We start from the raw sequence: 21,810 nt of genomic DNA, 5'->3' as shown, positions 1-21,810 counted from the left end.
ACAACTGTAGACCCTTTTCTTCAGAACCACCTGGAGAGCTTGTGTACAGGTAGAATTGCACTAAACCCAGCATCAAACATGGCGTTGGTAACAATTTCTTAGTTGCCAATCTTAAGATCAATGTATTCATTTTGGATAAAATGCAATCTGATCGACTTCGAGAGTTCCATGGTAGATGGTTATTCCATTTATCGGACTGCTTAAAATGTCCTTTTGAAAATCTGGGATGAGTCACCAAAATTTCTAAAAATGTTCTTTAAGAATCAAAGTCTTATTTGATACCAGGTGATACTTACCATGAAACGTAGCTGGATTTATTTTGTTATGATGTTCAGATTTGCAGGTGTTGCTGGAGTGTCAGGGCAGGTGCCTCTACCTGAAATGAAGTCCACTTGGAGAGAACTGGCAGCCTCGAAGGTAACTTTTATAGAAATTAGAAAATGTTCACATGTGCTTATTAAAACAAATCGTCTAAAATACTTAATTTATCATATGTCAAATGAGGAGAAAATGTAATTTTTAATTAGCTAAGGTGATTAATATGCTAATAAAAAGAAGGTGTGACTGTTTATTCAATGAAAATAAAATCCTCAATCTTGCGCTCAGTAATGGGAAAGCAGTTTCTGGCTCTTACTTTTTTTTTTCAATAACCTGGACTAAAATAAAATGCAGTGGTAATTGTGAAATAATGTTTTGATTCTACCTTTGGTTTCAGTAAACAATGTAAATATATTCTAGCAAGTTAAAAACACCCTGTGATTCAGGAAACGCTACCACTTTGGCTTCTGAGAATTGGGCTATTTTGTTGTTGTTGAAGGGATTAGAAAGAACAACATGACAGAAATATCTTGTCCTGATAAGAACTCTGGGGACAGGGAATATACTTAAATAGGGGATAATTAAGGCACATCCTGCTTGTTGATGAAGTGTGCCCTATACTCTGATTTCTCTGTGTTCTAAGCTGAGCTACCAGCTTGACTGGTAAAGTGCAGGAGAGCCTGTGGGCTTGAGAGAAAAAGGCGAATCTCACACTTGCCTACTTGAGTGGATGGGTCACTCGAGGTCTGTATTCCTCCCCACGGAGGGCCCCGGCTCATGGAGGAGGGCGAGATTTCTGATGCTTATAGTTAGCTAGCCTTTGAGCCAGGCTGCCAACCACCTGGCTGTCTGAGGGTGTTCCCGGGTGTGTTCCAGGTTGAGCCCTCCCCCCGCCTTACGGGAAGAGGGGAGCGAGGTCCACCGGGGAGACACAAGGCTGCGTCCTGTGAGGCCAGAAGACGAAATCTGGTAAAGTGTGACTGTGCAGGCTTGGACCCCCTGCCCCCGAGCCTGCTTTGTGTGCTGGTGGGGGCTTCTGGCTTTACAGACTTACCCACTTAACAGGAGACGTCAGGGGACCCAAACGGCCAGCGAAAAATGTGAACTTGCACTAGGCCAGACCCAGCAACAGTGACATCAGACACAACATAGAAATCAGAGAAAAGCTACTGTCCAGCAGTTTTAACCACCAACACCCATTTATTTTAATGAAAAAAAGTCTCTGCATTCTATATGCTCCAAAAAGATTTACTATCAAAACAAATACAATATATGGAACTCTATCTGCATAATTTCACTACAATAAAGACAACATATGACTTCTAGTTCCTACAGAAGGTGAACTGAAAAGCACAAGTGCAAACAGAGATTGCATAAGAAAGCGTGTGCGCGAGTGTGGTTAAAACCTTTAGTAAGCAACTGCATTAAAATATGCTAAGACACTTACCTGACCCTAGGTCGTGGCGAGCTCTAAGAAAAAGCCACAGGCTGTCACTAGTTTTATCTGCTAGAAAAATTTGGTGTGAGCTTTGATGGTTCAGTTACAGTTTATCGACAAGAAGATAATCTCAGTACAAGCACTAATCTCCTTCTTACTTTTACATGCTCACAGAATAAAAACCAATTACTTTTCATACATAATGAACATCTTTTATTTTCAGGTTTGCAAATGACGGTCGTCGATTCACACAAAAGGGTACTTTTAAAACTACCTGTATTTACTCTATTGTATGCATGTATATATGAAACGAATGGTGTGTATGTGCATAAATGTGTGTCTGTACATGTAGGCAGATATATGTATACACATGGTACCTGATGACCTCTTCGGATGCATGTATGACCTCCACGATGACACTGGCTGTTGTACATATGCCGGGGAGGGTGAGATTCTGTCATGATCCGGGCCCCCAGAAAACCCAATGGGAATGTGGATTCTGGACAGCTGCAAACGCAGGTGGATAGATGCCCGTGCGTTTGATGGTAAAACGCCCAGCTCTGCTCCTCACCTCTCTCGCTCGGGATCATCATCACACAGGATGGCAGTGAGAGCTGCTCGGCGCCCTCATTCTAAAGAGAAAGGGCTCTGTCTCTGCTCTCCCCCTCTGCGGACCTGCCTGGCTGCTGGGCTGCTGGAGAAGCGTCAGCTCTGTGGTCTGCCCCAGTGCTGAACTGGACGCTGAGGCCCTGGTGGGGTCAGCTGCTATAGCTTCTACCCCTTCTTTGCTTAGCCTCTCAAGGAAGGGTGACATACCAAAACCAAGCTTCTCCTGTAGAGTCTGTCTCTATAAATACTGGGTATATACACGTATAGATACACATACATATACAAATACTAACCCACAGACCAAACTGGATGTGTGGAGTGCTGACTAGCAACATGGCAACACATCAGGAAGAGTAGTCATTGTTCCTCCTCCCAGAAGGTCAAGTTCTATGCCACGATCTTTAAACACTCAGGGAAAATTCAGAGGATTCCATTAATTAAAGGAGAAAGGGAGATGCTGTCAAAATGGTGAAGTACAGACTAAGTGAAAATTGCAAAGAAAACAAAAATCTGGAACAATTGAGGCCTAGTTGTGAAGTTTGAGAGCTGTAAACTGCAATCTTCAGATCTGGATTTTTTTGTCTTTTTTCCTGTTGCTATGGAAACTTGGTAGTCAAGCTTCAGATGCCAGGAGTTCTCACAGACCTGAATGGAAAAGATTCAGAGTCAAGTCAAGAAATATAACAACTCAATTCAAAACATTTTAGCTAAATACTAGATACAGGACTGACAAGCTATAATAAATGCATTTATAAATATTGCACTACCTTGGGGAAGTTTTTTTTTTTTTCCCTAAGCATAACATTTGAAGAGAGAATGAATTGTTCTGCTGGTTCATGTCTTAAAAAGCTGGACTGCTCTGAAAATGCGAACGCCAGACACCTCATCTCAGACCAGCCGTGGCCACTACTGCTGCTTCACTGAGCCCTATCTTCTGCAGTCAGCCCAGAGCTTGGCTATTTTATAGACAAGCCTACTTGGTAGCTTAGAAATTGACGATCATCCCAGATATTTTTTTTTTTTGGTCACACAGAAGAGCAAGATAGTTAGTGGTGGTTCTCCAGAGATGGTGTATGAATTTCTGATGCTTGCTGTAACAAATGACCACAAACTCAGTGGCTTAAAACCACACAAATTTATTCTCTTACACTCTGGAGGCCAGAATTCTTATGGGGCTAAAGTCAAGGTGTTGGTAGAGCTGCGTTCCTTTTGGAGGCTCTGAGAGGGTAGCCCCCCCTTCCCTTTCCAGCTTCCAGAGGCCACCTGGGTTTGGTTGTGGCCCCTTCCTGCATCTTTGTGGCCTGCATCAAAGTTTACTGAGGTCGCCAGACTGTGCTTATTCTCTAGGTTTTACACCAGCTGAGGGACTTCTACTCTGCCTGATGATAGTATGAATGGAAATAGCTCGGTTCTCTGCCATTTTTGCTTAATTACTATTATATCTTGGAAATGTACAGGGAAATGGTACCACTAAAAACTCGTGTTACAAAGAAAGAAAAATGTATAAAAGGTCAACACACAATGCAAGTATAGTTTATTCTGGAATGAACTGAATGCTGGAATATAACGGGTTATTCTGTAAAGCTTAGGGGTTTTCATTCTAAATCTGTTAAGGCAGAGGTCCCCAGCCTTTTTGGCACCAGGGACCGGTTTCGTGCAAGACCATTTTTCCACAGACAGGGGGCCGGGGGCGGGGGCAGGGGCGATGGTTCAGGTGGTAACGCGGGCGATGGGGAGCCGCAGATGAAGCTTCGCCCGCCCGCCCGCCTGCCGCTCACCTCCTGCCGTGCGGCCCGGTTCCTAACAGGCCGCGGCCCGGTACCGGTCCGGTCCGCAGCCCGGAGGTTGGGGAACCGTGTGTTAAGGGGTGGCTCAGTATGAACCTATTCTGCACGCCATTGATTTTAGAGTTTAAAGCAGTCATGTATCTGTTTGGAAAATTTAGAGCTGCTGCTCTAAATTTTAGATTAAAAGGGTTTGTAATATGACTCGAGTCTAAAAAAGACGATATTGAGAAAGTTAAGGGTGAAAGCTGTTTTAACAGAAAGGACCATGGAAATGAACATGCTAATTGAGATGCAAGTCTTCATCATTTTCTACACCTAGGGATCTTTATATTGCTTGACAAGTGAATTCCTTTGGGGCTAGGAGTCGTCTGAACTCATTTCACTTCCTTCTTTTCAGTTGAATTTTTCATTGCCCTTGCTACCATCGCCGTAAACTCTTTGGTTACCTGGGCTGCAGTAAACTATATCCTTCAGATTCACCTATTTGAAGAAAGACTGGAAAAGAACATATTAAATGGCATCACTAATTTCATTTAAAAATATTTTCCTGTGTGAGATCAATAACTCAAAATAATCATTTTGGTCACTGAGAAAAACAGGAAAAAAATTTGGGCTGAATAAGATCTACTACATTTGAAACTGTCCAATCCCTGTTTGTCAACTTAGACTATAACCTATCTCCTGTGACAGTTGAGTTGATTACATGAAGCAGCCCATGATTATGTAATGTTTTCAGTGGTGCATGTGCGAGGTCGGAGGTCGACTGTCATTGTCCATGAACTTGTACTACTTGGAGGGATCGGCTCTGTCTGCAGGCAGAGCACAGCCTGCTCCACTTGGGCTTGGTGCTTCCAGGCCCTGCCTCTGCCCATAACATATTTCACAACGAAAAGGAACGAAATATTGACACACTCAACGACATGGACTGTATGATTTCATTTGTAGAAAATTCTAGAAAAGGCAAGAAACTAGTAAGAGAAGGCAGATCACTGAGAGTCTGGATTGGGGGGAGGGGATCAACAGCAAAGGGATGCAAGGAAACTGCATCTTGATTGTGGCGTGGCTACACTTTACCAAAATTCATCAAGCTGTACCCTTAAAATAGGTGAATTTTATGGAATGCAAATAATACCTCAATAAAAAGCATTAGAATGAAAAGTATTTCCAGTGGCTGTTTTTGCTCTTCTTGGTCACCTCTTTAAACTTCTTCCTTGTGATCAAGATTACGATTCAATGCCCTCTCCTTTCCAAACACAGAGACATTTAATTTTGGTACTTGTTCAAATGGTGCACCTCATCTGTCCTTTTATATTCTTGCTCTTGCTGATTAATTAGGCCTAAAACAACGTTCAGGAAGGTTTCAGCACAGTGTTCTTCCTTGAACTTGCCTTGTCACACCACACAGAGCCCTACAAAAAACCCTAACGGAGATGCCAGCTTGCTTCCTTGGGAGGGTCTTGGGGGAGAATTACGCTTCCCCTCAATGTCATCAACACATAATTTTTTTTTTTTTTTTTTTTTGCGGTACGCGGGCCTCTCACTGTTGTGGCCTCTCCCGTTGCGGAGCACAGGCTCCGGACGCGCAGGCTCAGCGGCCATGGCTCACGGGCCCAGCCGCTCCGCGGCATGTGGGATCTTCCCGGACCGGGGCACGAACCCACGTCTCCTGCATCGGCAGGCGGACTCTCAACCACTGCGCCACCAGGGAAGCCCCATCAACACATAATTTAAACAACAAAATTGGCAGTGAAAATAATTTCATTTACATTTTCTATTACTTTCAATGTCAGTAGTTTTATTTCCTTTACTTTTAGATGTCAAAGAAGGAAGTGTGTATCTCTCAGTTCAACTCTCAGATGCAATAAAGCCACCTACGGTATCGTAATACCACCTACGGTATTGTAATAAACTGAAATGTTATTATCTTTTTCCACAAGGGAGGCAGTCTAATGACGAACACCGGCCTCCATGGCACCTTTCTGAGCATCAGTGTCTCATCTACAGAATGGGATAAAACCATCAGGGCAATGATGGAAATAAAGAGAAAAGCCACAGAACACGGGGTGTTTCGTTAATGCTAGTCTACTTGGATCGGAATATTATTTGAGAGGAGGAGGAAAACCCATTTTCTCTTCCCAGGTTGGATGATGTGACCCCTGCAGTTTTATGAACAAGGCCTTAAAGAAGGCATTGACACACTTTTTCTGCCAAGAGCCAGATAGTAAAAATGTTTTCGGCTTTTCGGGCCAAAGGGTCTCAGGGGCAGCCACTCAACTCTTTCTGCAGTGGTAGCAGAAAGCAGACACAGACAGTGTATAAATGGACCTGCTGTGTTCTAATCAAACCTTTAAAGCAGGAAGTGGCTTTATTTGGTCCTCGGGCTGTAGTTTGACAACCACTGCTTTAAAGAAACATCAAAGAGATTCTAGATTGGGATTGACATATATACACTAATATGTATAAAATGGATAACTAACAAGAACCTGCTGTATAAAAACATAAATAAAATAAAATTCAAAAAAAACAAAACCAAAAACCAGACTCTACCACATCCCTAAATCCATTCAAGGACAATGGCTGGGTGGGGACGTCACCTTGCTCTTCCACCTTACGACCTAACTTCAGTGCTCTTCGGGCCCACGCCCCACACCTTGCTTAATGTTTTAGGCCCATTTCTGTGTGCCCTCTTGCCACTGTCACGTTAACAGCTGCACAGGTGGGTCAGCCACTTTGACCTTGCTCTTAGGAGAGAGTCTGAGCCATAGGACACCCATGGTTACTTATTCCTCACATGCCTACATTATTAGTTTCATTCTTTTCCTGTTAGGAAGAACAACTTGGACTAGGTCTACAATAAAACAAGAATCATTACATTTAGCAGGCATCTCTAATGTTCAAATGAACATTATTGAATAACCTTTGATATAAGGCCAGACTGAGGTTTGTTTTGAAGCCAGACAGATGGGTGATGACACCTGTTCTTAACTATTTTGGGGGCTGCAACTACATGTCTTGTGGTGTAAAACATGGAAGGGTCAACTGAGTACCTTTCCAGCTGTGTAGGGAGATTCAGGGCTCCTTTCTGAGGATGATTTTGGCCTGATCTCAGGTGCCCTTACCTGCAGTGGGATAACCAGGTGGCTCTCCATTTAGGTGAGAAAAGAAAGCACATCTGATATCTCAAACACAGAATGCGTGCATCTGTCTTCTCTCAGTGATACTACTTTGAGTATAAAATGAACATGAGTTCTTGAGGAGTTATCAGGATTAACTGTGATCCAAGAGCTCAGCTGGGAGAGATGAGAAGTGAGCCATCCTTGGGAACCTGCTCATTACTGATGCCTGTACGTCAGGGGTCCCCAAAGTAGGGCGAACAAGAAAACCCCTTGTTGGGAGGAAGCAAATACTGCCATGGCTATTTATACTCCTTTTAATCTAAACAGACAGATTACATCTTACTAATGTTTAATACATGGATTTGGAGTAGCAGGCATGTGTAGTATCATAAAACGCATTGTGTGCAAATATACAAACACTAGGTGTGTGTGCTGGAGGCCACTGTCTCTTGGGATGTTGGTCCCATGGGTTGGATGGGCCTGGGAATCCGTACTGCAACAATCAGCAGTGGGAAGTCTCCATTGAAAAACCTCCCTGGCCATCTAGAGGTGCTGATAAATGAGCAGGGTCCTGCAGAGGCTCGGTTCATCAAGAGTCAGGCTTTGATGTTGTGTAATTGTATTTACAGAGGGTGACGTGTGAGCGGCTACTCAGCGATCTCCTCCATCTGTGTACACACACACATACACAAATACAGCATTCTTATTTCTGTACAATCAGCCTGGAAGTACTGCCCTCTAGTTTACCCAGACTCTGCTATATGTGAATTCCAATGGGTCTCAGAACCCAGACCCAGTGCTGGGCTCGCTGTATGTCTAGCGCTCACTTGAGAAGCTCGTGGAAAACATTCCAGAGGTTTACTGCAGTAGAGTTAGCTGGTCAGAGCAGGACACTAAATAATCCACATGCGTCTGTTGATAGGGAAACACTGTGCCGAATTCCTATGATGGGACGGGATGGAATGCTCTTGAGCAGTTAAAGTGAATGAACCAGAGCGGGGGTACCTGGCTGGTGCATCATAGTGTGTTTATATGGCTCTTGAATTAAGAGTTTCACACTTTTAAAGGTAGTAAGACGCAGATGACAGAAACAAAAAAGCCATAAAGAAGAATATGTGACAGAGCCCTGATGTGGCCCACAGAGCCCAAAATATTTGCCACCTGACCCTTGATGAAAAAAGTTTGCCGACCCCTGAACCAGAGCAACATAGATGGAGCTTGGAAATGTAATGTGGAGAGGAAGAAAAGCGAGCTGCAGAACATCAGGCTCAATATAATATGGATTAGATCAAGTCTGACAAACTGCACAAAGTAGAACTATATTTGGGGTGTGTGTGTGTGTGTGTGTGTGTGTGTGTGTGTGTGTGTGTGTGTGTGTGTGTGTGTAGTAACAGTATAAAACAACGTCCACACACACTAGCTCATGATAGCTATTGTCTCTGGGGAGAGAGAACAGGAAATGAAACTAGGGAGAGGAACACAGGGGATTTCAGCTTCATCTGTAATATTTTATATCTTGAAGAAAAAGGAAGAAGAAAGGAAGGAAGGAAGGAAGGAAGGAGAAAGAAAGAAAGAAAGAGAGAGAAAAAGAAAAAGAAAGAGAATATAAGAATGAGAGAGAGAGGAATATATATTTCTTCCCTCCCTCCCTCCCGCCCTTCCTTTCTCCCCCCTCACTTGCTCCACCCATCCACCCATCCACCCATCCATCCAACGAGACACTCCTCACTGTAAGGTCTCCTCTTTAGTTCTATGCCCAGGGCTCTGGCTCAGCACAGCTATAAGTGTCTGACGTTGGAATGTGTGATTTCCTGTTGACTCCACTCACCACTGTCACCAGGATACAATAACTTTTATTCTTTATTTTCTAATCATCAATTTCTCAACCTCCTAATTCACAACAACACAAATAACCTTCTCAAAATGTAAATACTGAGGCCCCAAAGGCTTTTGAATGGCATTAGCTATATGTGAATAATTTCTAAGGTTGAAATTGGACTAGTATGCCATAAATAGGAAATATCTGACACACGTATCTATTCATTTCATGCTCACATCTATATTACTCCGCATAATAATTAATTTGTTTAAAATAATGCTTCATTATGTCATAGTCATGACTGACTACTGGTCAGTAAAAAAAAGTGTGAGTTATGCATTTATCTCTTTTCCTATGGCATCAACCTCTCTCCATGCATTCTCATGACTCTTCTTAAAAAGGCATGGAATCTCCTTTAACCTCACTAAAGATAATTCCACACAATGCAGAGAGAAACAGGGCCCTAGTAGACCAGTTAAGCAATCTGGGCACATTTGTATGAGCTCAAGTTCAGGGGCATCTGCAGGAAGTTTCTTACCACCTGCTCTGTAGGACAGCCTTGGGTGCCTTTGCACCGTTCCTCACATTACTGGGTAGGGGGATGTGAAGGTGCCTTTCACCATTAGTCAGAGAACTTTTACAGGTAACACTCTGTTACACCGACATAAACTAAACATGAATGTTTCCTCTGGGATAAATTTTTTGGGAAGGATATATGGAAAAACAATAGCTTTGGTGAAGTTATGTTTTTGTACTGTGCATGCACTGGAGTTTGGTCAACTTACGAGCTAAGCTGAAGAAAGACAGGAGCAGGACTGCGGTTGTGCTGAAGTGCGGGGCCCCTGCCGTGTTGCAGTCCACTTTGGAATTCTTGCAGGAACACACTTGTACCCTGAGGTCTGTGATGTTCGTCATGGGTGGTTTCCCTGAATCTGTCACCATGATGGGCAGGTGGTAATTTGCTTTGTTCAGATTTTGAAGAAGGCTTACCAGGGCGTGCGTATCTATGAAGACAAAGGGAGGCCTTCATGAGAGAGGGCTGGACCTTTCCAAATCAAAGAGTGGAGTTTCGGCCACTAAACCCACACAAAACAGGCAGTTTATTCATTTAACTGGAAGAGGGCTTAAATATAAATCCATTAACATCAAATAAAAATAAAGACTCACTTCTTCAGCTGAAGAAGTCGCATCTCAAGTTTCTGGCAACCACACATGGCTGGTGGCCGCCATACCAGGAAGTGCCAGATGAAACACTCCCAGCATCGAGGAGTTCTATGGTTCAGGGCTACTGTAATCAATTTCAAGAGGACCCACTTTTGTGAAGATGGCTGAGTACCAAGAACTCCTCCCTGAAAATTTATTATACTGATAAAGCCATCTTCACAAAGATCACATGCAACATTTAGAAGAAATAATGTAAAAACCCATGCTCGAATGTCACATTGTACATCTTAAATATATACAATTTTTATCTGTCAATTAAAGGTCATTAAAGCTGGGAAAAAAAGAAAAAAAAAGAAATTGTCAGCTTAGAGCATTTTTACATAAGAATACAAATTCAAATAATCAAAATACATTTTTGGAACAACAATAACAAAAATCCACTCACTTTTTTTAAAAATTTAATTTATTTTTTATACAGCAGGTTCTTATTAGTTATCTATTTTATTCATATTAGTGTATTTATGTCGATCCCAATCTCCCAATTCATCCCACCACCACCACCACCCCTGCCACTTTCCCCCGCTGGTGTCCATACGTTTGTTCTCTACATCTGTGTCTCTATTTCTGCCCTGCAAACAGGTTCATCTGTACCATTTTTCTAGGTTCCACATACATGCGTTAATATACGACATTTGTTTTTCTCTTTCTGACTTACTTCACTCTGTATGACAGTCTCTAGGTCCATCCACGTCTCTACAAATGACCCAATTTCGTTCCTTTTTATGGCTGAGTAATATTCCATTTTATATATGTATCACATCTTCTTTATCCATTCGTCTGTCGATCAGCATTTAGGTTGCTTCCATGTCCTGGCTATTGTAAATAGTGCTGCAATGAACATTGGGGTACATGTGTCTTTTTGAATTATGGTTTTCTCTGGGTATATGCCCAGTAGTGGGATTGCTAGATCATATGGTAGCTCTAGTTTTAGTTTTTTAAGGAACCTCCATACTGTTCTCCATAGTGGCTGTATCAATTTACATTCCCCCCAACAGTGCAAGAGGGTTCCCTTTTCTTCACATCCTCTCCAGCATTTGTTGTTTGTAGATTTTCTGATGATGCCCATTCTAACCGGTGTGAGGTGATACCTCACTGTAGTTCTGAAAAATCCACTTACTCTTAAGGTGGGTAGGTCCCCACGTGTTGCTATGGGGATGGGTTCTATAGTGTAGTCTCTATCAGGCCTCAGCCTGCACCCCTAGGTTTGGGTGGGAATCCATGGCACAATGCACAACTTGGAGACTGGATCTTTAAGCCCACGTGTGGTGGGACTATCTGCTGTTACCCAGGCCACTGGGCAAGCACTCAAAAGTGGCCACCCCACCTGGCACTGTTTTTGGCCTCAGGTTATTTGCTTTTCAATCACTCAGATGACTACGGATTTTTTTTTAATAAATAAATAAATAAATAAATAAATTTATTTATTTATTTTGGCTGCGTCAGGTCTTCATTGCTGCACACGGGCTTTCTCTAATTGTGTTGACTGGGGGCTACTCTTCGTTGTGGCGCGTGGGCTTCTCATTTTGGTGGCTTCTCTTGTTGCAGAGCATGGGCTCTAGGCATGCCGGCTTCAGTAGTTGTGGCATGCTGGCTCACTAGTTGTGGGTCGCGGGCTCTAGAGTGCAGGCTCAGTAGTTGTGGCACACAGGCTTAGTTGCTCCGCGGCATGTGGGATCTTCCTGGACCAGGGCTCGAACCTGTGTTCCCTGCATTGGCAGGCGGATTCTTTTTTTTTTTTTAATTTATTTATTTATTTTTGGCTGTGTTGGGTCTTTGTTGTTGCACGTTGGCTTAGTTGTGTCGAGTGGGGTCTACTCTTCATTGTGGTGCGTGGGCTTCTCATTGCAGTAGTTTCTCTTGTTGCAGAGCACGGGCTCTAGGCACACAGGCTTCAGTAGTTGTGGCATGTGGGCTCAGTAGTTGCGGCACGTGGGCTCAGTAGTTGTGGCTTGCGGGCTCTAGAGTGGAGGCTCAGTAGTTGTGGCACACAGGCTTAGTTGCTCCGTGGCATGTGGGATCTTCCCAAACCAGGGCTTGAACCCGTGTCCTCTGCACTGGCAGGCGGATTCTTAACCACTGCACCACCAGGGAAGTCCCTTTTTTTTTTTTTCAACTGTTCCTTTCTGGGCATAAACAATGCTAAGTACTCAGAAAAAAATTCTGGGACAAGAAAAAGAATTGAGAAGGCATTTTAACTGTTAAATAAAACCAGGAGGGAAAAGAGAGTGTGATGACCTGAAAACAAAAACAGCTGAAGTATTATCCTATCCAGAAGGCTACAGCAGCAGAAACAACCAATGTGGATGATTACCCCAGTGAAATGGCAGGTTAACACGAGGAACATTCTCTGATCTCCCGCAAGGAGAGGAGAAACGCTTAAATGAGAAAGTTCCAGCTGGAAAGAACTGGGGATGATTATTCAAATGAGCTACAGTCACAAAAACTAGCAAATAAAACACTAACCCCTCAAACAAGAGAAGGGCTGTTTTAATTAAAAAGAATCAGTGTAACAAAATTCATTCTTTAAACAGCAGTAAAATAGACAAACAGGCAAAGAGAATCAATGACAAGAGAAAGACACCAATCAAATGAGATATGAGATAAGGCCATAACAATACATGTGACATTTTTTAATAGAAAATTTTATGTACGACTGTACAATACATTTTCAAAACTTCATGAAATGGGTAATTCCCCATCCCTCTCAAAAACTGTACTGCTGAAGTAAGAACAGGGCGCCCAGCCCTGACTGGGTCGATCGCAGGATAAATTCGCTATTGATGGCAAAGTGCATATAATGTGTGAGTTCCGGTTTGGGGCTTTATTGTGAGGCAAGGTGATCTTAGTAGCGAGTTCACACTTGCCATGGGGAGGGAGGTGGAGGGGGTGTTGTGATACAGGGATACTTGTTAATTCAGTACATTGATATTTCAGTCTTAATAAGGCAGATGATAAAGTTTTAAATTTAAATTTTTAAATTCTACCTGTCCATGTGCAGGGACTGGTAGAAAGGGACATTGTTTGCAAGTTTCATAAATGAGGGACAGGACAGATGGGAGAAGATATCAAAGTCGAAAGTCAAAGTCAAGGTCATTTTAGAAAGCCAGTTCTGAGATCTGCAGCATAAAATGGAAGTTGGAGGATTAGAGGTTAAGACTTTCTGAAGATTCTCATACTGGTGCTTCTTAGGAAAGCAAGCATAGCATGGAAAATCTCTGCAAAGTGCTGGTGAAAATTAAGGTAGTTAAGGTAAACACAGAGGAGGGCAGCTGAGCCAAGACCCCTGGCTTTTGAAGGCTGAAGACTGGGTGGGTGTGGAGTGTACAGTATGGGCCGTGTAGTATACAGGGTACAGCATAGAAAAGAGAGGAAGCGAAAGAGAAAACTTTCATGTTTGCATTTCTAAGGAACAGATATTCAGTATTTTTACAAATCGTATACAGGTGCTGGTAGGAAAATTGTCAGTATTTGTAATGTGTGAATAGCTTGAAACAAACCGTGTGAGGAAACCCGAGAGCATAGAGGAGGCACAGGCTGGGAACAGAAACCACGCCAGGGAAACTAGGCTTCAAAGCTTAAGGGTACCTACAGAATGTTAGGCGGACTTACTGTTGATCTTGGAGATCTTCCAGACTTTATCAGGAACAGTTGGTTTATGGATTTCAAATTTGAAAGGATCTGTATTTGGGTGGAGATCCTTATCTGAAGCTCCCAAAATGACTACGCTGAGGTTTTTGGCGTCATCACAGACCTCCGCTACCGTGGGGTAAATGAAGGGCGCGTTGTCATTCACGTCTTCCAGAGTTATCAGCAAAGTCCCAGTGCCAGTAGCGGGAGGGTTGCCTACAGAGAAAGGGGGGAGATGTTAGCACACAACCGGTACAATGCAGGAGTCGCTGTCCACAGTACCTTTTCCCAACGTGCCAGATGCCTTTACTGTTGTCACCAGGTTTCAAACAGGACGAATAGGGATAGCTTCCATCTTTGTATAAAGTTCAGTGGTTTAAAAAGCTTTTTCGTATGATCTCTAGGTCCATCCACGTTGCTGCAAATGGCACTATTTCACTCTTTTTTTATGGCTGAATAATAGTCCATTGCATCTATCTACCACATCTTCTTTATCCATTCATCTGGTTTTTTTTTTGATTTTTTTAAAATTTAAAATTCTGACTCTAAGCCTATTGAGTAAAAACAATTGAGTGGCATGGATTTCTCTTTCTAACAGGAGGATACACTGATGGATGCAGCAAAAAAGAGCAAGACTTAAAGGTTCAAGATCAAATGGTTTTGGTGGGGGGTGGGGGGTGGGCGGTAGGGGAGAGGGGCACAGATATGAAGAAACCTGTTTGAGACATATGCCCTTAGCGAGAGAGAAAAGAGATTTTATCTTTTTTTTTGTTGAATGCCTATATGTGATTTCATGACCGTTTTTTCCCAGTTATTAACTTCTAGAGGCCTATACCCATAGTGGGAGACAGTACTTTCCTACATTGTCATATTAACTGGAGTCTGACATCAATTCATTAGGTTTTGGATAATTATGGGTTACTGAAGCAAAGTGGAAAGTATCCTGCATGCATATATTCACTTCTAAGTGAAACTTAATATTATTTGGATACAATATTAAAAAGTAAAAACTGATGTTTTCCCCCTGATATCCATTCATCTGTTGAGGGACACTTAGGTTGCTTCCATGTCTTGGCTATTGTAAATAGTGCTGCTATGAACATAGGGGTGCATGTATTTTTTTGAATTATAGTCTTCTCCAGATATATGCCCAGGAGTGGGATTGCACTTAGATTATCATACTAAGTCATCTATTTTACATTTGGTAGTGTATATATGTCCATGCCACTCTCTCACTTCATCCCGGCTTCCCTTTCCCACCCCACCATGTCCTCAAGTCCATTCTCTACATCTGCGTTTTTATTCCTGTCCGGCCCCTAGATTCATAAGAACCTTTTTTTTTTTTTTTCAGATGCCATATATATGTGTTAGCATACGGTATTTGTTTTTCTGTTTCTGACTTACTTCACTCTGTATGACAGACTCTAGGTCCATCCACCTCACTACAAATAACTCAATTTCATTTCTTTTTATGGCTGAGTAATATTCCATTGGCTATATGTGCCACATCGTCTTTATCCATTCATCTGTCGATGGACACTTAAGTTGCTTCCATGTCCTGGCTATTGTAAATAGTGCTGCAATAAACATTGGGGTGCATGTGACTTTTTGAATTATGGTTTTCTCAGGGTATATGCCCAGTAGTGGGATTGCTGGGTCATAAGGTAGTTCTATTTTTAGTTTTTTAAGGAACCTCCATGCTGTTCTCCATAGTGGCTGTATCAGTTTACATTCGTACCAGCAGTGCAAGAGGGTTCCCTTTTCTCCACACCCTCTCCAGCATTTGTTGTTTGCAGATTTTTTGATGATGGTCATTTTGACTGGTGTGAGGTGACACCTCACTGTGGTTTAGATTTGCATTTCTCTAATGATTAGTGATGTTGAGCATCCTTTCATGTGTTTGTTGGCAATCTGTATGTCTTCTTTGGAGAAATGTCTATTTAGGTCCTCTGCCCATTTCTGGATTGGGTTGTTCATTTTTTTGATATTGACTGGTGACTTATTTGGGAGTGATTTCCATTAGTGGGGAAGAAACAAGCTTGAAGGAAGCTGATCAGTGGTTCATGAAGCATGAGAACAGATACTCTTAAAAGTTTTTTTTTTATTTTAATTTTTAATTGAAGTGTAGTTGATTTACAATGTTGTATTAATTTCTGCTGTACAGCAAAGTGATTCAGTTATACATATGTATACATTCTCTTTCATATTCTTTTCCATTGTGGTTTCTCACAGGATTTTGAATATGGTTCCCTGTGCTCTACAGTAGGACCTTGTTGTCGATCCATTCTGTATAGTTTGCATCTGCTCATCCCAAACTCCCACTCCTTCTCTTCCCCACCCCCCCCCACCCCTGGCAACCACAAGCCTGTTCTCTATGTCTCTGCATCTGGGGAACAGATACTCTTTAGTGGGGCTGGTGGAAATTTAAATAGATTAACACCCAAAGACAGTTCTAGAGTAAACATTCAAATAAGTATCTGCTAAAATAGGAACACAAATGTAATTAATCATCAGAAGGATGGCTACTTCTAATGGTGGCAGACCATCAACTTTTGTTAGCACAAGAACTCAAAGGAAATGCGTAATTACTTTGAAGTTGGTTTTTCACTGTCAGCTTTAGTAATTTGGTTGAATTTCTTTACTGAAAAAATATTTTTCTCTTTTTATGGAACTAATTGAATATCTCAGAGGAATGCATTATAATTTTTTCACTCTGAATATAATATGAAGTCATTTGGTACAATGGATGAGAAGGCATTATGAGTATTTGAAATATGGTCATAAGAATTGGCCTTTCGTGAACTTAATTATACTACTGTCTTCAGTTCCCCATGTGTTATTCCCAGGTCAGGCTGGTGATGTCTTTTTCTGAAGTCAAGTAAAATGAGCTTGTTTTTCTTTTGTTGAGAAGGTAAAGACTTGATTCTCAAAATCCTCAGGGAAACCCTCTCCCAGTTTATATGCACAGGATTGAAAAAAAAACCACCATCCAAAATGAAATGTGATTCAATATGTAATGGTTCCTCACGAGCCCTTTGGCTCCAATAGTTCCGGAGGCCCAGGAAATACTGGAGCTTCTAGGTATTCCCTGGCACTCAGCAAAAGTCCCACGGCCCTCCTCTCCCCCTTTCCACCAGCAACCCCAAGCTCCCAAGGGCCCGCTCCTAGCTCCCAAGGGATATGGAGCTAGACCTGCACTTGCTCCTCCGGGCAGCTCCTCAGAGGAACCCAGGGCCACATTCTCGGAGGACACATTAAGGCTCAGAGAAAGTCCCACCTCGCAACCTGTGGAGGGATTGCTTGTCTCTGCAAGGGCTTCGGTCTTTATAGTGTCAGGAGAGGGAAGGGTCCCCAGAGATGAACTACTCCTGTCAGTGGGTCTTAAATTGAACGGGAGGTGGGTTCCCCTTTGGGAATCTGATGAAGCTCATGGTCCTGCTTCCAGGGAAATGCACGTCCGTTCATACCGAGGGGTCCGCAGTCACTGGGAGTACTGGAAGTGCAGCCTGGGCTCTGAGCATGTTCAGAGCTGCTGATCTAAAAACACCCTGGTTTTAGTTGTTGTGAGGCTGAGGTCAGAGAGTTTGAGGACGGGCTCAGATAAACTCCGTGAGCCTCAGGCCTCCTTCTCTAGAGCAAGGGTTAACCTTCGCTTTCTGTGTCTGAACTTGCACTGTGTAGCTTGATTCTTACAGGCTCTCATTTCAACCATGAAAGCAAACTAAAATTCCTAAACCATGATTTGGGGTTATTATTATTTTTTGTGTCTTTTTCTTATGAGCTACTTTTTATTGTGGTTATATATATATATATATAAAACATTTGCCATTTTAACCATTTAAAAAATTAACTAATTTATTTTTGGTTGCACTGGGTCTTCTCTAGTTGCAGCAAGCGGGGGCTACTCTTCGTTGCGGTGCGCGGGCTTCTCGTTGCGGTGGCTTCTCTTGTTGTGGAGCACGGGCTCTAGGTACGTGGGCTCAGTAGTTGTGGCTCACAGGCTCTAGAGCACAAGCTCAGTAGTTGTGGTGCACGGGCTTAGTTGCTCCATGGCATGTGGGATCTTCCCAGACCAGGGCTCGAACCCGTGTTCCCTGCATTGGCAGGCGGATTCTTAACCACTGTGCCACCAGGGAAGTCCCCATTTTGACCATTTTTAAGTGTACAGTTCAATGGCATTGAGTACATCCCCACTGTGCAACCATCACCACTATCCATCTTGAGAACTTTTCCATCTTCCCCACCTGGAACGCTGCCCCCGTTAAACGACAACTCTCTCTTCCTCCCCACAGCCTTCAAATCTTCGTGGGTCATTCATCTTGTTGCAAGCTTTTATGCTGCCAAACAATGGCTTGACATGGGTGAAACGGTCACCATTTTCTTTCCTGGATCTGAATGAGTGAGTCTGTCCTATCCAGAGGACTGTGCCTTGAAGACCACAGAGATGCTCTGACGTCGTGAAGTTGTGCTCTGGACCACTGCTTGCTCCCATTTCTGGATTCGTAGTTCCCACTCGGCACTGACAGCTTGTAATACCTCACACATTGATCAAAACAGAAACAAATTGATCCTGCCGCTTGATTTTGAACCAAGACAATTTGACTTGTACTTCTCCACTGTGGTGGTGGTAACTTCCTCATGAGACGGTCGAGTTGGTATCCTGTGCTCAGTGCCAGCTGTCCCGGCCAAACCCTCAGTCTGGCTGGTTCAGCATTTGATGCTTGGACCTCTGTGTTCTAGGTTTATTTGGGGGCAGAGCTGTGCGTTTTCTAAGAGAAGCAGGATCATGTAACTAATGAAAGTGAGCATTTATGGCGAGAAGTTGAACCCCTCCTGTTAATCAGAGTAAGAAAAGTTCAAGCAAACCAGAGAGGTTGCTGTTTTGAGCCCGTGGGGTTCTACCTTCCAATTTTCCGTCATTTTTTCAGAAGAGGAAACTGGGGCTCAGAAGGATTAAGTAACTTGTCCAAGGCTCTGTAGCATTGGTGGTGGGTCACCTGTTTGAGGGCTGTGGCCTGTAAGACACAGTGTTCCCATGCCATGCACACTTTGGGAGCTCTAGCAAGGGAGTGGAATGACTGGTGACTGTAGCACAACCCACCATCTGCGCCAGACTCATCTGTGGAGTTCAAAGTTTAGGTATTTTGCTGCTTGTGGCTGGCATCAAATCAAGTATTGTTAGAAAGGGTAAAAAACAATCTCTGTGCTTTCGTTACTTAAGCGACCAACAATACATTGCTTTTTGTGGAAGGTGGGCGGAGCTAAGGCCTGTACCCAAGGAAACATGTCACACGTGGGTCTCCTGGCACTGCTTTGATGCTGTGGGTGGATGTAATGAGAAGCAGGGCCAGTTTTTTTTGTTTTGTTTTGTTTTTTAAAAAATTATGGGAATGTTATTTTATTCAGAACCCTGACCAAACAGGATTTCCACTTAGCCAAAAAAACACTGAAATTTTCTGATATGTTCCATTATTCAGAAGATATATATTTACATATATATATACACACACACACACACACATATATGATGTGCATGATATAACAGACAAAACCAGTGTGATTCTAATTAAAAGATATATATGATTAGGAAAAAGATTAGAAAGAAATATATCAAAGCCTAAATAATGATTATCTCTCCAGGTAATTAACATTAAAATAATACTTTTCTCTTTTCAATCTCCTTTAATAATAACCATGATTACCATAATAATCAGAAACAGAAATGTAAACTCAAAAGCTATACAGGGATTTAAAAATATTTTTTTCCAATTCCTCTTTCTTTCCTCTAATTGTTTTTACAATGAATTGATATTTAGTAAATTCACAGAGTTCTGCAACTACTACCGCCATCTAATTTTAGAACATTTCCATCACCCCCAAAAGAAACCTCGGGCCCATTTGTACTAACTCTTCATACCTACTTCCAGTACTAGACAACCACTAATCTCCTTTCTTTTTCTATAGATTTGTGTTTTCTGGACATTTCTATAAATGGCATCATACAACACAGCCTTTTGTGTCCTGCTTTTCTCACTTAGCATGATGTTTTTGAGGTTCATCCATGTTATAGCAAGAATTAGCACTTCACTCCTTTTTATAGCTGGATAATATTCCATTCAGCTGATGGACCACATTTTGTTTATCCATTTACTAGCTAACGGACATTTGGGTTGTTTCTACTTTTTGTCTGTTATGAATAATGCTGCTATGAACATGTGCATACAAGGGACCAGATTTTCACATGCTACAATGTCCCTAGACTAGTAAGATAAGACCCCAGTGTATCTCCTCAAGAGAGTCCCCTTAGAAGAATAGGGTCCCTGGTCTTTCCACATTTGGCTGGGCTGGCTTCATAGGCAGAGAAGGTTGAATCTCAGCAAGAACTTTCAGAAGCTAGCTCTGAGAAGTAAAGGAAGGTAGTACATTTTTCTAGTCACTGGGCCTAGAGGCGTGTAGCATGTGTCTTACCTTGGGAATCGTGAATTTTGTATGGGGAATAGTGTGCACAGTGAGGTTGCCTGCTTGAAGAATAAAATGCAGGAAGAGAAAGTGAGAGGAGGGAAAGACAGGAAGCTCATTTCTGAGCTCCACGGGCTCTGAGCATCAGGACTGTTCTCCGTCATCATCCTATTATAATAGGTACCTGGTAGCTACCTACCTGGTAGGTTTTTGTGAGTGTGTGTGGTGAAGGAAAATGCAGTGTTTATCATAAGTTGCCACACAAGGAGAATGGGTGGCTCACGCTCAAAAAGCCTACACTCCCCTGGTTGAGTTTTGAATTAATTTAGGTTGATTTGAAAAAGCTAAGGATGTGTTGCTCTTTCCATGCATGTAATCACATGTGTTTGTATTTCCATACGTTTCCTTCTATTCTGAGAAAGTGTCCTCCTTTCCCCCACCTAGGGAAGAAACAAGGGTGTGTATAGGATGGGGTCTGTGGAACTGGGGCTCAGAGTAGGGAGTCCACACCAGGAACAAGGAGGGAGACCTCAGCTGGGTGCCTCAGGAAAGCCTGAGGCCTAAACTCTGGGAGGGAAATCAGGAGGATGGGCCAATTCATGAGGAACCACAGTTCAGATGTGGCCCCTGACTGAAGGCTGGGCACCCCTGCTAGATTCTGAGGCTTGTCTGTCAGGGCAGAATGCTTGGGTGGGGCAAGCTACTCCCCCCAAGTTCCTTCCGCATTTCTGGGCATCTGTTGAACCTCAGCTAAGCAGCTGTGAGCAAATAAATGTCACACTTCTTATTTCATGTGAACAGGGCTCTAAGCTATCTTTACCTTTGCTCAGAAATGGGAGTGAACCAGGATTCTTCTCTGTATGGGCCCCCTTCGTATTGCTTAGTTCATCCCTGTGTTCTATTTACTATGGTTTGCAGGATCAGTATTTTACAGATTTTTAATTTTTTTTGGGCATGTACCCTGTAAGCCAAGAATCTCGTCGCATTTTAATTCATAAGCATTTTTATTGCTTTGTTAATAGAGATCTTACCAATCTCATTTTATATTTTGAAAACATTTAATAGTAAACCAACCAAAAACCTGGTAGAAAATAGATTTGCAAACTATGCCAGGTTTCCACGGGTGATACTCGATGTAGAGCTGAGGCAATTATTCACATAATTCAGACTCAAAAATTCTTCTGGAGGAGAAATAATCTGAAACCTGAACTGTTTAAAAAAAAAAATTCCACCTTTTGGCTTTTTTGGTTTCCATTTTACGGACTTTAAAGAAAAGGCCAAAGTTGATTTGAAGGCCATGTTTAAACATGACAGTTTTATTTTATTCATTCAGCCAATAATTATTTATTGGGGCTCTGCCCTGTGTCTTACTGGATATGCACAAGAATCAACCATACAGGGTGCCTGTTCTTG

At 42.5% G+C, this 21,810-nt stretch overlaps 1 protein-coding gene across 2 annotated transcripts in view; it reads right to left on the bottom strand.

Moving 5' to 3' along the window:
- Positions 1-1,499: 1,499 nt before the first annotated feature.
- The window catches only part of CDH13 (cadherin 13), a 1,009,733-nt gene continuing 989,422 nt past the window's right edge, over positions 1,500-21,810 (bottom strand). For both annotated transcript variants that reach the window (XM_059999015.1, XM_059999016.1), the window contains 3 exons: positions 13,921-14,154; positions 9,873-10,091; positions 1,500-3,010 (listed from right to left, as the gene is read on the bottom strand). In XM_059999015.1, the coding sequence (XP_059854998.1) occupies positions 3,003-3,010; positions 9,873-10,091; positions 13,921-14,154 (461 nt within the window). In that variant the 3' untranslated portion in view covers positions 1,500-3,002. The remainder of the gene's footprint in view (positions 3,011-9,872; positions 10,092-13,920; positions 14,155-21,810) is intronic.

Source organism: Delphinus delphis, chromosome 20, assembly GCF_949987515.2.
Source record: "Delphinus delphis chromosome 20, mDelDel1.2, whole genome shotgun sequence".
Lineage (NCBI taxonomy): Eukaryota > Metazoa > Chordata > Mammalia > Artiodactyla > Delphinidae > Delphinus > Delphinus delphis.
This window is presented reverse-complemented; position numbering and strand designations above follow the sequence as displayed.